This window comes from Dunckerocampus dactyliophorus, chromosome 8 (assembly GCF_027744805.1).
Source record: "Dunckerocampus dactyliophorus isolate RoL2022-P2 chromosome 8, RoL_Ddac_1.1, whole genome shotgun sequence".
Taxonomy (NCBI): domain Eukaryota; kingdom Metazoa; phylum Chordata; class Actinopteri; order Syngnathiformes; family Syngnathidae; genus Dunckerocampus; species Dunckerocampus dactyliophorus.
The window spans coordinates 25,176,108-25,189,691 of record NC_072826.1 but is presented as its reverse complement, the minus strand read 5'-3'; the positions used below and the strand labels follow the sequence as shown (position 1 = coordinate 25,189,691).

The following is a 13,584-nucleotide window of genomic DNA, read 5'->3' as shown; positions in this document are numbered from 1 at the left end:
AAATCGAAGACACCCCAAAAATGAAAGTGAAAAAATTATGCAGCAGACTGGTCCATTTTGCCAAAATGTCATTGTAGCAACTCAAAATGATTCTCAGTAGTTTGTGTGGCCCCCACGTGCTTGTACGCATGCCTGACAATGTCGTGGCATGCTCCTAATGAGACTACGGATGGTGTCCTGGGGGATCTCCTCCCAGATCTGGACCAGGGCATCAATGCGGTACCTGGACGCATGGAGGAGATTCCGGGAGACAGGTAGTTACTCCAGGAGAGCTGGACAGGGCCATAGAAGGCCCTTCAACCCTCAGCAGGATCGGTATCTGCTCCTTTGTACAAGGAGGAACAGGATGAGCACTGCCAGAGCCCTACAAAATGACCTCCAGCAGGACACTGGTGTGAATGTTTCTGACCAAACAATCAGAAACAGGCTCCATGAGGGTGGCCTGAGGGCCCGACGTCCTGTAGTGGGCCCTGTGGTCACTGCCCAGCGCCGTAGAGCTCGATTGCCATTTGCCATAGACCACCAGAATTGGCAACTACACCACTGGTGCCCTGTGCTCTTCCCTGATGAGAGCAAGTTCAACCTGAGCACATGCGACAGACATGAAAGGGTCTGGAGATGCCGTGGAGAACGTTATGCTGCCTGCAACATCATTCAGCATGACCGGTTTGGTGGTGGGTCAGTGATGGTCTGGGGAGGCATATCCCTGGAAGGATGCACAGACCTCTACAGGTTAGATAACGGCACCCTGACTGCTATTAGGTACCGGGATAAAATCCTTGGACCCATTGTCAGAAGCTACGCTGGTGCAGTGGGACCTGGTTTCCTCCTGGTCCACGACAATGCCCAACCTCATGTGGCTAGTGTATGCAGGTAGTTCCTGGAGGATGAAGGAATTTATACCATTGACTGGCCCCCACGTTCACCTGACCTAAACCCAATAGAACACCTCTGGGACATTATGTTTAGGTTCATCCGGCACCGCCAGGTTGCTCCTCAGACTGTCCAGGAGTTCATTGATGCCCTGGTCCAGATCTGGGAGGAGATCCTTCAGGACACCATCCGTAGTCTCATTAGGAGCATGACCCGACGTTGTCAGGCATGCGTACAAGCACGTGGGGGCCACACAAACTACTGAGAATAATTTTGAGTTGCCATAATGACATTTAGGCAAAATGGACCAGTGTGCTGCATCATTTTTTCACTTTAATTTTTGGGGTGTCTTTGATTTCCCCCCTCTATAGGGTGATCATTTTCATTTCTATCAAATGATGTGGCACCATTTTGTTACTAATACATCACCCACTTATTATCAGGAAAGATATTCAAGATCATTTTTCCCCCAGTTTAGATCTGATGTATTTTCGAAGTGTTCCTCTAATTTTTTTGAGCAGTATATATACTGTATATGTATATATATATGTATATGTGTGTGTGTGTGTGTGTATATATATATATATATATATATATATATATATATATATATATATATATATATATATATATATATATATATATATATGTATATATATATGTATTTATACATATATATATACATATACATATGTGTGTGTGTGTGTGTATATATATATATATATATATATATACTGTATATATACACATACATATATATACGTATATACACACATATATATATATATATATATACACACACACACATATATATATATATATATATATATACACACACACATATATATATACGTATATATACGTATATACATATATATATATATAGAGAGAGAGAGAGAGAGAGAGAGAGAGAGAGAGAGAGAGAGAGAGAGAGAGAGAGAGAGAGAGAGAGAGAGAGAGAGAGAGAGGCTGGGGTTGGGGTTAAGGTTAAGGATTTAGGGTTGAGGTTGGGTTTATGGTTGGAGTTAGGATACCCAACTTAGTAAGGTTGCAAACTGTTGTAAACTGTAAAATGCCACAGTGGTGTTAGTGTGTACATTTTTGAAGATCCAGTGTGGATAACATGACACTGGTAACGTGTTTGAAAGTAGAGATGTTTTTTTTTTTGTTTTATTTTTTAAAGCAGAAGAAATCTTACTTTAGCCATCTGTGCCTGGACGCCACTGGCTTTCAGCGCTGTAACTGCTTTCTGAGCTGCTGCTGGACTGTCAAAGTCCACAAAGCCATAGCCTGTCAAATACACACAAATATATTATTAACATATCATTTCCATATTATACCTCATAAGTACAGCTGCCGCTCACTAGCATTAAGCCTGACTCAAACATTTGTCCTTTCTCTGGACCAGTGGGCCTCTGTTGTCCAGTGGGGATGGGCCTCATTAATCACTTATGAATAATTGATCATTAAGAGTTTTGTAGCTGGTGTAGTTACCAAGAGCTTGGTATGGTATGGTATGTATATTTTTGCTGTCCACTAAACTACTTGGATGTAGACATCAAGGTCTTTGTGGAAAACAAGGTTTGCTGCCTAAATGGCCTGCCATAGAATTCAAAAGTAAACTTGGAAAAGGAACACTGTGTGCAAGATCATTTAAAATCCATTTTTATGGCATCTTCTCAAGGGACAATAATATAAAAGCTATTTAGACACTAATGGCAGTGTGTTGAGTCATTTTCAGTGGAGGGTAAATTCAAACTGCTATACAAGCTGTACACTACAGTAGTGATGGGTATATTGATTTAATATCGATATATTCATACTCAAACATGCTGGAGTCCACTACACAACAACAACATGTATGAATATGTCAGAGTACTAGTATTAAACTAGTTGTGATATTTCAAGCATAAATCAAATAGTCTATTTTTACACTGTGCAACTTACTTTCTTTTAGACATAAATTGTTTCATCAACTTTTCAGAGCTGATTTCAGAATTTTAACCCTTATTATTAGGACTAAAGTTGACTAAAAGATATGAAAAATATTGTTATGATTTTTGCAGGAGCCATATTTACACTTGAAATGGTAGCAATTCAGCAATTCATTTAATTACTTAGGCTACACTGTGTAAAAAATCAATATAAGTATTGTAATTTGTTAGGATTTGTTTTTGTTGAATTATTTTAAAAAATACACATTAAAGTTGTTAAATGGCCTGTATTTGTTATGTGTTTTATTGAGATTTTAAAAAAAAAGTAATCAGTATCAGTATGGAAAATTGCCAATACTGGATTGAATTAAACAAATCTTGTGTCACTACTCTAAACCACACAAAAAAATTACAAACGCAACACTTTTGTTTTTGCTCCCATTTTTTACGAGATGAACTCAAAGATCTAAAACTTTTTCCACATACACAACATCACCATTTCTCTCAAATATTGTTCACAAATCTGTCTAAATCAGTGATAGTGAGCACTTCTCTTTTGCTGAGATGATCCATCCCACCTCACAGGTGTGCCATATCAAGATGCTGATTAGACGCCATGATTAGTGCACAGGAGTGCCTTAGACTGCTCACAATAAAAGGCCACTTTGAAATGTGCCTTTTATTGTGGGCAGTCTAAGTCTATAAAAGGCCACTTTGAAATGTGCCTTTTATTGTGGGCAGTCTAAGTCTATAAAAGGCCACTTTGAAATATGCCTTTCAAATACAATATTTGTGTTGCGTTTGTATTTTTGTTGAGTGTACATCCAAGCTGACTTTCTATAGTATGGTCCCTTAAGAAGATATAATGGTTGCTGAAATGTGAGAGATGTACTCATTTTTGTGAGATGGTGTACTGCATTACCATGTGCAGCTACACAGACTGCTCAAAAAAAGATGTAGTGAGGTTCCCCAAGTTGGCAAAGTTAGCATTTTCATGACTTGGCATCCCTTGAAGTACCTGACGACCTGCTTGACCATCACTGGGCTATGTTTATTATTATGTTTATATTTCCTGAACCCTAAACCCTCTGACTTAATGCTAACCCAGGGGTGTCCAAAGTGCGGCCCGAGGGCCAGTGGCCGCAGCAGTTTTTTTTACTGGCCCGGGCCACATTCTAAAAATATAATATTATAAGAAAACTTAAAAATAAAAAAACAGCAGCAAACATAGAACAAAAACTGCAGTAATTTTAAAAGAAAGTCAAAATAGTAAAAGAAAAAAGTTGTAATCTAATGTAATTTTACAAGAACATCGTCGTAATATTGAGGAAAAATAATGTCATTTTACTAGCATGACGTTAAATGAATATAAAAAAAGGATGTTTTCTTTTAAGTCAAAATATAATAAGAAACAAACAAAACAACGAAAAAAGTTGGAATTTTTGTAAAATTAGATTGCATACAAAGTTATGTTACAAGAATAAAGTCAAAATATTATGGGAATAAAGCCGTAATTACGAGAAGAAAACTTAAATGAAGAAAGTTGAAATATTTGGGGAGAAAAACAACAGCAGAAATGGAAAAAACAACTGTAATTTTACGAGAATAAAGTCAAAATATTATGAGAAAAAAGTTGTATTCTAACTGTTCGATATTATCGACCACTGATAATTATCGGGACGATACTAGCATAAAAACATGATATAGGCCAACATCGTTATCTGCCACGGCCGCAAACTTGCAACAGTGCTGAACTTGCTGCATTATGAAGTTACGACTGTGCTGCTCACAAGTCTATGAGAGTAAGGTAACTCTATATTTAAACAAGCAGAGTAACAACAAAACTCACAAGGAACTTACCAACTCCTTAGAAATCGCGGGGGGTTACCATTCATCACACTAGCCTTACTCACTGTGTTTTTTAAGAAAGAGCTAAAAAAAAAAAAAACATCACACAGCAACGTAATAATAAGGTAGATAACAACAGACAAGACACTACCAACAAATAATGCAGAATAACCGACAACTATGTGAGCTCTAAACATGTAACTTAGCGGCTATTTACAACAACAGCACAGCAAAGCACGCAGGAATCGCTGCTGTCAAAACCATATACGTAGATGCCGCTTCGCTGAGCCGTACATCAGCCTCGCCGCCATATTGGATGTGGCAAGGCTAAGTGAATACAAGGAAATGTACTTGATAAAACGCCTTTCTACAAAGAAATGCCTCTCGTTTGTACATTCACACACGCACTAATATTCTTGGGAAACAGTTAGGCACCAAAAACAATGGATTTGATCTTCTCAGATGGCTAAGATAAGAACTTTATTGATCCAACACAGTACTAATTCACATTACATCAGCTATAGAGCACAAAGTTTTACGTAAATTCCACTGAACGTAAAGAATTTATGTAAAGTTTTTGCATCGTATTACGAAAGGAATTCCATATAACATAAAGCGTCAAGTCGGTGGAAGCGACAGAGAGACTAATAGGTGACGCCTTCTGACACTTCACACTGTCATTGGCTGATTATCGGGGCACCGCCTACGCTCTCATCTCTGACTTGGCTGACTTATCCAGCGCGTCCATGTTTGTTTGTGAGCTCCCTTCCTCATCGTAGTCGCCCTTAAACTAGTTTGCACGCATTGAAATCTCTTCTTAATTTCATTACTTTTCTTTGTGTTAAAATGACCGTAGTCATGGGCCCTAAACCAAGTGTAAGTGATAAGAAAAAAGGGAAAAGTTGTCGATTGAAATGAAGCAGGAAGTTATCCACAAATTCTGACGCTTCATGCTCTCATTGGCTGATTATCGGGGCACCGCACGCTCTCATCTCATTGGCTGATGATCGGGGCACCGCCTACGCTCTCATCTCATTGGCTGACGTATCCAGCGCTTCAGTGTTTGTGTGTGATAGACAGGCTGCTCCCTTCAAGCTCCCTTTGTCTTCGTAGCCGCCCTTAAACTAACTTAAACAATTAAGTTAAGTTACAAATTAAAATTTTGCACACAGCATTATCTTGTAGTGCGTGTGCGTTTGTCTCTGAGACCAGATGACTCTTAGACTCTTTAAGGTTAGTCCTCCTCCTCCTTCCTGCCTCCACTTGTCCGTTCCTGATCAAGACGATACAAGCGCAACCTGACTGGTCTATATTTTCATGTATTTTGTCGAGTATCAACAACGCTCTACAGTGCTACCATATCATCTACGAGGAGAAGAAAACAAAGACCACACAAACTTCCATTGAAAGCTTCTTCAAACGTAGATCTGCTACTTCTGCACCGTCGTCACCAACTGCCTCGCCACCAATGCCCACACCTTCGTCTGCACCTTCATCGCCAATTCCTTCCACCACAGTAGTTTCTCCTGAACTACCTCTTTTAGAAGAGTCTAACGACGACGACGATGTGCCCTTTTTTCAATAACTCCTCCTCCTCCTCCACCACTATCACCAACGACGTATGCTCGACCACTCCGCTTCAAAGGTAAATAACATTTATCATTACGTATTATTATATCATTTTTATTATTATTGTTTTTTTTCATTAATTATCCTCGTTTAATATTACTACTGCATCCAAACTCATATTGACATACATACGCATATACTGTATATATGTATACACGTACTGTACATATAGTACCTATATAACTGGTAAATTACCTTTGGTTTGACTTACGAACAAATTGACTTGCGAACGGCCGTCTGGAACCAATTGTGTTCTAGTGTGTGTGTGTGTGTGTGTGTGGGGGGGGGTGTGTGTGTGTGTGTATATATATATATATATATATAGTAGTTTTAATGCAATAAAATAAGAATATAAAATAAGAAGATGAAAGTTATCAATCAAAATAATAATGAGCAAATTCATGTATTTTAAACGATACCCCTTTAATCCCTCTAACAAAACAACCGTACACATTTAAGAGTCACTTTATAACAATTTTACTCAAGAAAAAGACATGTGATGTCACATATATCGGTATCGGTTGATATTGGAATCGGAAATTGAGTGTTGGACAATATTGGCATCTCGGTTTTCGGCAAAAAAGCCAATATCGGACATCCCTAAGTCTAGCAAAGAAAATGTTGCAATTTGACGAGAATAAACTTGTAATATTATAAGGAAAAATAATGACATTTTAGTAGCATAGAGTTAAAATATTTACGAAAAATATGCTTTTAAAAGTCATAATATGAGAAACAAACAAAACTAAAGTTGTAACTTTTAGAAAATGAGGTTGGGGGAAAAGTTCTAATATTATAGGAATAAAGTAATATTACGAACATCCATCCCTCCATTGTCTATACCGCTTCTCCTCATTAGGGTCGCGGGGGTATTCTGGACCCTATCTCAGCTGACTTCGGGCGAAAGGCCGGGTACACCCTGGACTGGTCCTATTACGAACATCTAATTTACTAAAAATTATTTAAGAAGAAAGTTGAAATATTTGGAAAATTATTAAAAAAAAACAAGGCAAAACTGAGTAAAAAAAAAGAGCAAGGGCCATGGCTGATACTAATAATTTTTTCACCTCTATCAAGAAGCTTTTCTCAAAGCATATCAACTTCTTAGCATATGTACATGTGTTGCTTTACAAAATATCAAAGTGGCCCTTGCATCTTTTCTTTGTTTTTTAGTATGTGGCTCTCGCTGGAAAAAGTCTGGACACCCCTGCTCCAACCCTAACCCATTTTATAAAAATTCCAATCCCTCCTTCGCCTTTAACAGGCTACCATGTGCAAAATGTTGAAACTTTAAAATGATTCCGGCACCATGTGTCAATGCACTCACCTTTACATTTGTTGGTGGTTTTATCCAAGATGGCTTTGGTTGACACAATCTTGCCATACCTTTGTGGACACACAGACAAAAAAAACACATCCTGTCAGTGACAAATGAAAAGGAATCTGCTCCTTCAACATGCATGACACAATTCCTCACACTGCATACCAGCCGGCATAAACACAAACAAGCATGCATGTCTTTTACGTCACATCTCCACCCTTCCTCTTGGAGGATTTTAGGCCTTTGTTTTTTTGACAGGTGACAATTTGTTTCAAGCCTGTTCATTGACACACGCATTTCCCTTGTCCTTGTCCATGCGCATATTTTTCTATGCCTTTTGGCCTCTTGTCCACACATCAACTTAACTTTTAGTATTAAAAATGGAGCTTTTGGAAAACTCGAGGCAGTGTGATATCGGATATCCTTTCCCTCCTGCTCAAGCTTGACAAAGTCTACCATAAACACGGCACGCACCTGGTGGCAGCGTAGCAAGCGAATAGCACAGTCAAGAACACAAGGTGCATTCACAAACATCGGGTCATTACATTATTTTTTTGTGGTAAAGATCCACAAGCCACTGAAAACGGTCTGGTGACCCAACCCACTAGTTGAGAATCACTGATATGGAGAATCTTTGACTTGCGTTTTTGCAGACTGTCCTTAAAAATGTCAGTGCTCCTGTCATATACAGGATCTTTGACTAGCATGAACATCGTGTGTCTGTTTCAATTTATGATGTTTTCACTTTATGATTACATTTACCTTTTGCCTAAGTAAAAGTGTAGAGTGAATATGACAAATGAAAAAAGAGTGTGGCCCCTGTCGCCTTAGTTTTCTGAAAATGTGCCCCCCCTAACAATTTAGTTGAATATCCCTGCAGTATTAAGACAGGTATCACTCATATTTTCAGCTTGGAGGCCAATAAAAAGTGTATCCACATTACTGTGTAATAGATTCTCCGTCACGAGTGTATTTAGCAGGAGGTTTGGTGTTTGGTCTTTCCTCTGTTTGGGCGACATGGTGTCTGGGCGGATTGTAACCTGATGCTTCACCCTCTAGTTGGCCTTCCTTCCCACCACATCCCTCCCTCTTGTTTTTTTTCCTCCATTTTCCACCCTCACATCACAGTGCACCACTGGGTCCTAGAAGCCTGCCTCATTTCGGTGGACAGACTATTTGGATGTGACGCTGTGTGGCGAGTGACACCTCAGTGTGGCATGTGTGTGTCATGCAGTCTCATGGGTGTGTAGCAGGAGGAGGGAATCGCAGGGAATCACTTGCATAAGCACTGCCTCTACAGCTACAATCTACAATCATAATAGCGTGGAACCTTGTGTTAGGAATGGAATATTTTCCACTCCACTCTGTGTTATCAACCACAGAGACATAACACACTCGGAAGACCTTTCACTTGGAACGAATGCACCCTGTTGTTTTTATCTGCGTGCACATGCACACACAGTTTCTAGATATGCCTTTTTTTAATGTCTTGTCTGAGGAGCAACGTACTAGACCCAAATCCATTTTTCCCATAAGAAATAATGTAAATCCAATGAATGCGTCGAGAATGCCAAAAATGTAAACACAAAACACGTTTTAGTTGAACAATTATACATGCATTACACATGCATGAAACAATTCTAAATGCGTATAATGAATGAATGAAAGGGATAAATGAATACTTAAGGTTACTTTTACTTTCATTGAAAACGTGATTGTTGCCAAAGATGGCGATGTAGGAACAAGATCAACACACACACCACCCATCCTGTTTTGCCATGAGCTACAGTATTTCTTGAATTCAATACTGTAGTGCAGGGGTCACCAACATGGTGCCCGCGGGCACCAGGTAGCCCCCCACGACCACAGGAGGTGCCCGCAAGCCTGCTTTTCATTCAGGTTTTCAGTTAATAATGTGAGAACACTAGAAAGAAAAGTATTCTGAAACATAAAATGTGAGTTGTGGATACCAGCATTTTGTGAATGTTTTGGTAAAACAAGCATATTTGATCTGTTTGGGTTGAAATAAGGTATGAAAATCATTTCTACAAAAATGAGTAGCTCGTGGCCATTTTCATTTTCTAAAAGTAGCTCTCGCAAGAAAAAACGTTGGTGACCACTGCTGTAGTGTCTCTCACCTTCTGTATCAAAATGGTGCCACCTGCAACTTTCATTGGCTCCATTTTGATTTATTTTACAGCCGTGATGAAAAGGAAAGCACAGACTTGTGACGTAACCGCGTTAGTTAGCACAGAACTACAGTCAACCTCTGACGATGTCATAGACAGGCGACGGAGCTGACTTCCGCTTCTTGTTTCCGTGTATTAAGATGTTAACAAGGACTTTTTGGGATTAAAATACATTAAGAATTACTAACACAATAAGACGTGCACCACCCATCTTTTTCCACTTATCCAAGGTCATACCGTGGAGGCAGCAGCCTAAACAGTGAAGACCAGACTTCGCTCTCTCTGGCTACTTTGTCCAGATACTCCCGAGGCATTCCCAGGCCAGTTGAGAGACACGGTCTCTCCATCGTGCCCTGGGTCTTCACTGAGGCCTCCTACCGGTCAGACGTGCCCTGAACACCTCCCCAGGGAGGCATCCGAGTGGCATCCTGACCAGATGTCCAAGCCACCTCACCTGGCTCCTCTCAATGCGGAAGAGCAGCGGTTCTACTCTGAGTTACTCCTGGATGACAGTGTTTCTCACCTTATCTCTGAGAGCCCAGCCACCCTACGGAGGAAACTCATTTCGGCTGCGACCTTGTCCTTTCGGTCACCACCCAAGCTCATGACCATAGGTGAGGGTAGCAACGTAGATCGACCGGTAAATTGTGAGCTTTGCCTTTCAGCTCAGCTCCCTCTTCCCCACAAGACGTGCGACATATTGCACGCAAATCGTATAATGTACGCAAAATTTGTCCAAAAAACCCCCAAAAAAACAAGCTTACCGAGGCATAGGTGTTGTTGTTGACATTTCTTATTGAGACGGTGCAGGGTTGCCCGGGCTAGGGGGTATTAGCGGGCATGACATTCATTAATTATGTCAAAACAGAGACAAAGACTATTTTGCTGTGTCCCCTGTAACAAAGCTTAGATGTAGGCTGTTTTGCTTTAAAATTAGGTCCTTGTTGGAAAAATCTGAATAGCACCACATCATAGAAAATGTCAAATGTTTTGTTAAAAGTGAAAAACACGATTCCAAAAAAAAAAAAGGCAGACAACTGTCCTTGTTTAAAGTAGGACAAAGAAAAACAAAAGCAGTGCTTCATGTGTTGATGTTTGCCCTGTCGGGAACACGAGGCACGGGTTCAAAGGTCTGAAAGGCAGCGCTTGTGTGACCTTCCACTTACCTCAGTGCCTCTCCAAAAGCCCAAAAACGATGCTGAGGCCACACGCACTTAAAAGACAGTCATGACCCGCTTACAGCTGCTTGACATTCTTTCCCAGCAGGCGATGCTACTCTTTTCCCACTCATTCATGTTTCGCCTTCAAGAGAAACCCTCCCACTCACGTCCGCCCCCACCCCTTCCACATCTCTGACGCCACACAATGACTCCTCTGTCGGCCTCCTGCTTTTACAATCAACTTCCTGTGTTTCACATACCAACTGCAGATTTCTGGGCCGCTTTGATTGCTGCGGCTTTGACGACACGGTGCGCACACGCTGCGTTAGAAACGGCTCAGAGGATTTGAAGCCTTGCTTGGGAAGCACTGGAGCGTGACAATCAGGTAGAGGGTGGCACTGTGGTAGCAGAATAAGCCAATAATAAAGTGTGGTCAGCTGTCACTTTGATTCACCCGGGGGCCATACACGACATACAAACACTGACACTTTCCATACTACATACAATGATGGAAGTGCAGTAGTATAGTATCTGCTTAAAAACAGCATAAATGTATAGCCTTCAAGCTAAAGCACTTCATCACTGAGTGTTTAAGACGTTGAGTATCTTTTCTAGTTTCCTGAGAAATACACCACATGGTGGCGCTGTTATTAAGCCCCAAAGTCAGCGCCCATGAGTCGGATTGACTTAAAATTTAGGGTATTTTCTTACACACCTTTAGGGCACTGATAAGCAAATGTGTTTAAATTTGAGCAAGATTGGTTGAAAAGCATGCGCACCATCAAGCAACGCATGCATGTGTGGAACTTAGCAACTAACTGGACATAACTTGTTCACCATGTGTCTCATGATTATAAAACTTTGAGGATATTTGTATTACAGTCGTCCCTCGTTTATACTGTAGCGGTTAATTGGTTCCAGAACCGACCGCAACATAGGATTCAATGTTAATAAATGGAATATTTTTGTAGTTACAGCATAGAAAACCTGTTTATGACTTTTTAAATACAAGTACTATATATAATATACTATAATACAATTTTTAACATTATTAGAGCTCTGTAGACATTAAATAACACCCCTTAACACTCCTATTATTCACATCCACATTGTGCAACTCTTAAACTGCAAGGGCTCCAGACAACCGTTAGCTAGCAAGCTAGACAGCTAGGGGAGCTGGAGGAGCTAACCAATTAGTCTTGAATGTATTTCTTCTAAACTTAAAGGGATAGTTCAGATTTCAAAAGATGAATACATGTCTTCGTCATATTCACATGAACGCACAGGCGACAGTGCGCAGGGATACCGCGGGAGAGCGTTTTGTGAGGTCAGATTTTTTTTAGGTGGCATTTTGTGATGCAAATGTTTTAATCTTTAGAACTTATATTGTTTTGAGAAGCCAAACTCTTTACTTAACTGTCCCCAGCAACTAAGTGGAACTACATTCTTCATCACAGAAATCTGACCGGAACTGGACTTAGGAGACCAAGTGGGGGGTAAGTCGCTGTTATTGGACTAAAACGCTGATGGGGATGTCATACAACTTCATTTCAAAAACCTACCACTTCCACACCAAATGGGATGACAACTTTTTCCACTCTATCATGTCGGACATGACATGGCTGACCACATGACTTCATGCAGTTTTGAGGTAATGTAATATAAGGTAATGTTTTGGCTAAATGTTTTGTGTCATTACTGCCGCCTAGTGACCAGAATACTACATATCACTTGTATTTCAATATGTTTTGACTAATAATAGACCATAGTCTACCACGAAACAGCTGTCATTAATGAATTTCCTCAAAACCACAATATAGCCAGGGGGCGATAATTGAACCGTGATATTACGAGGAACGACTGTACATTTAAAATGGTACAGCGTACGACTGATAGAGCCACGCCTCCTTGAATGCAACGATACACAGACTAAACTAAATAGTGGAACAAGGGTCTCCTGAATTTTATTCTACAGGAGACCGAGGTCAACAAGACAATGGGCCCTGCAGCAAAGTGGAGACTCTGGAGTATAAAACAGGTGATCCTCGCACAGTCGTGATTCAACATTTGCATGCCCGCAAATTAACTGATTTATGGTCGAAAAATTTACTTTTAAATTTTTTTTCTCAGAAAATAGGCCATCCTTTTAAATCTCATTCACCGTAAGTCTGGAATAATTTATAAATACATGATAATACAGGTAAAATATACAGGATACATCTACCACTGTCATTACCACTGAAAAAATGCTAGTTTTTTTAGCTAAGCGCTGAGATGTCGCACTTTGTTTGGCAGTCCTTGAAGATGCGTGAGGCAAAGCAAAAGTGAAACTTATAGCCGTGTGTCAAAAATAGACAACTCATCTGAAGCTTGTTGTTTTGATGAATTCAGTAATCAGTTAGGCCCTCGACGGACCAAATCAATATGAATCAAATACAAACAGTTCGTACTTTGGTCCGCAACATATCAGAAAAGAATCAGAAATGTCCATCACTGACATTTAGGACAATTACTGTACAGTACATATTGTGCCCTGGCGTACAAAGCAATGTCCATAAAGACATGCTTGGATGAGATGGCTGTGGAAGAACTTGGCCAGCCCCATCAACGAATGACTTGGTGACCTTCTG

General features: G+C 40.1%; 1 protein-coding gene across 1 annotated transcript in view; it reads right to left on the bottom strand.

The window, feature by feature from the left end:
* LOC129186033 (RNA-binding motif, single-stranded-interacting protein 2-like) overlaps window positions 1-13,584 on the bottom strand; it is a 78,075-nt gene that overhangs the window by 26,407 nt on the left and 38,084 nt on the right. Inside the window, exons 3-4 of the mRNA XM_054783833.1 lie at window positions 7,612-7,670; window positions 2,072-2,163 (exon numbers count right to left, since the gene is read on the bottom strand). Coding sequence (XP_054639808.1) covers window positions 2,072-2,163; window positions 7,612-7,670 — 151 coding nt within the window. The remainder of the gene's footprint in view (window positions 1-2,071; window positions 2,164-7,611; window positions 7,671-13,584) is intronic.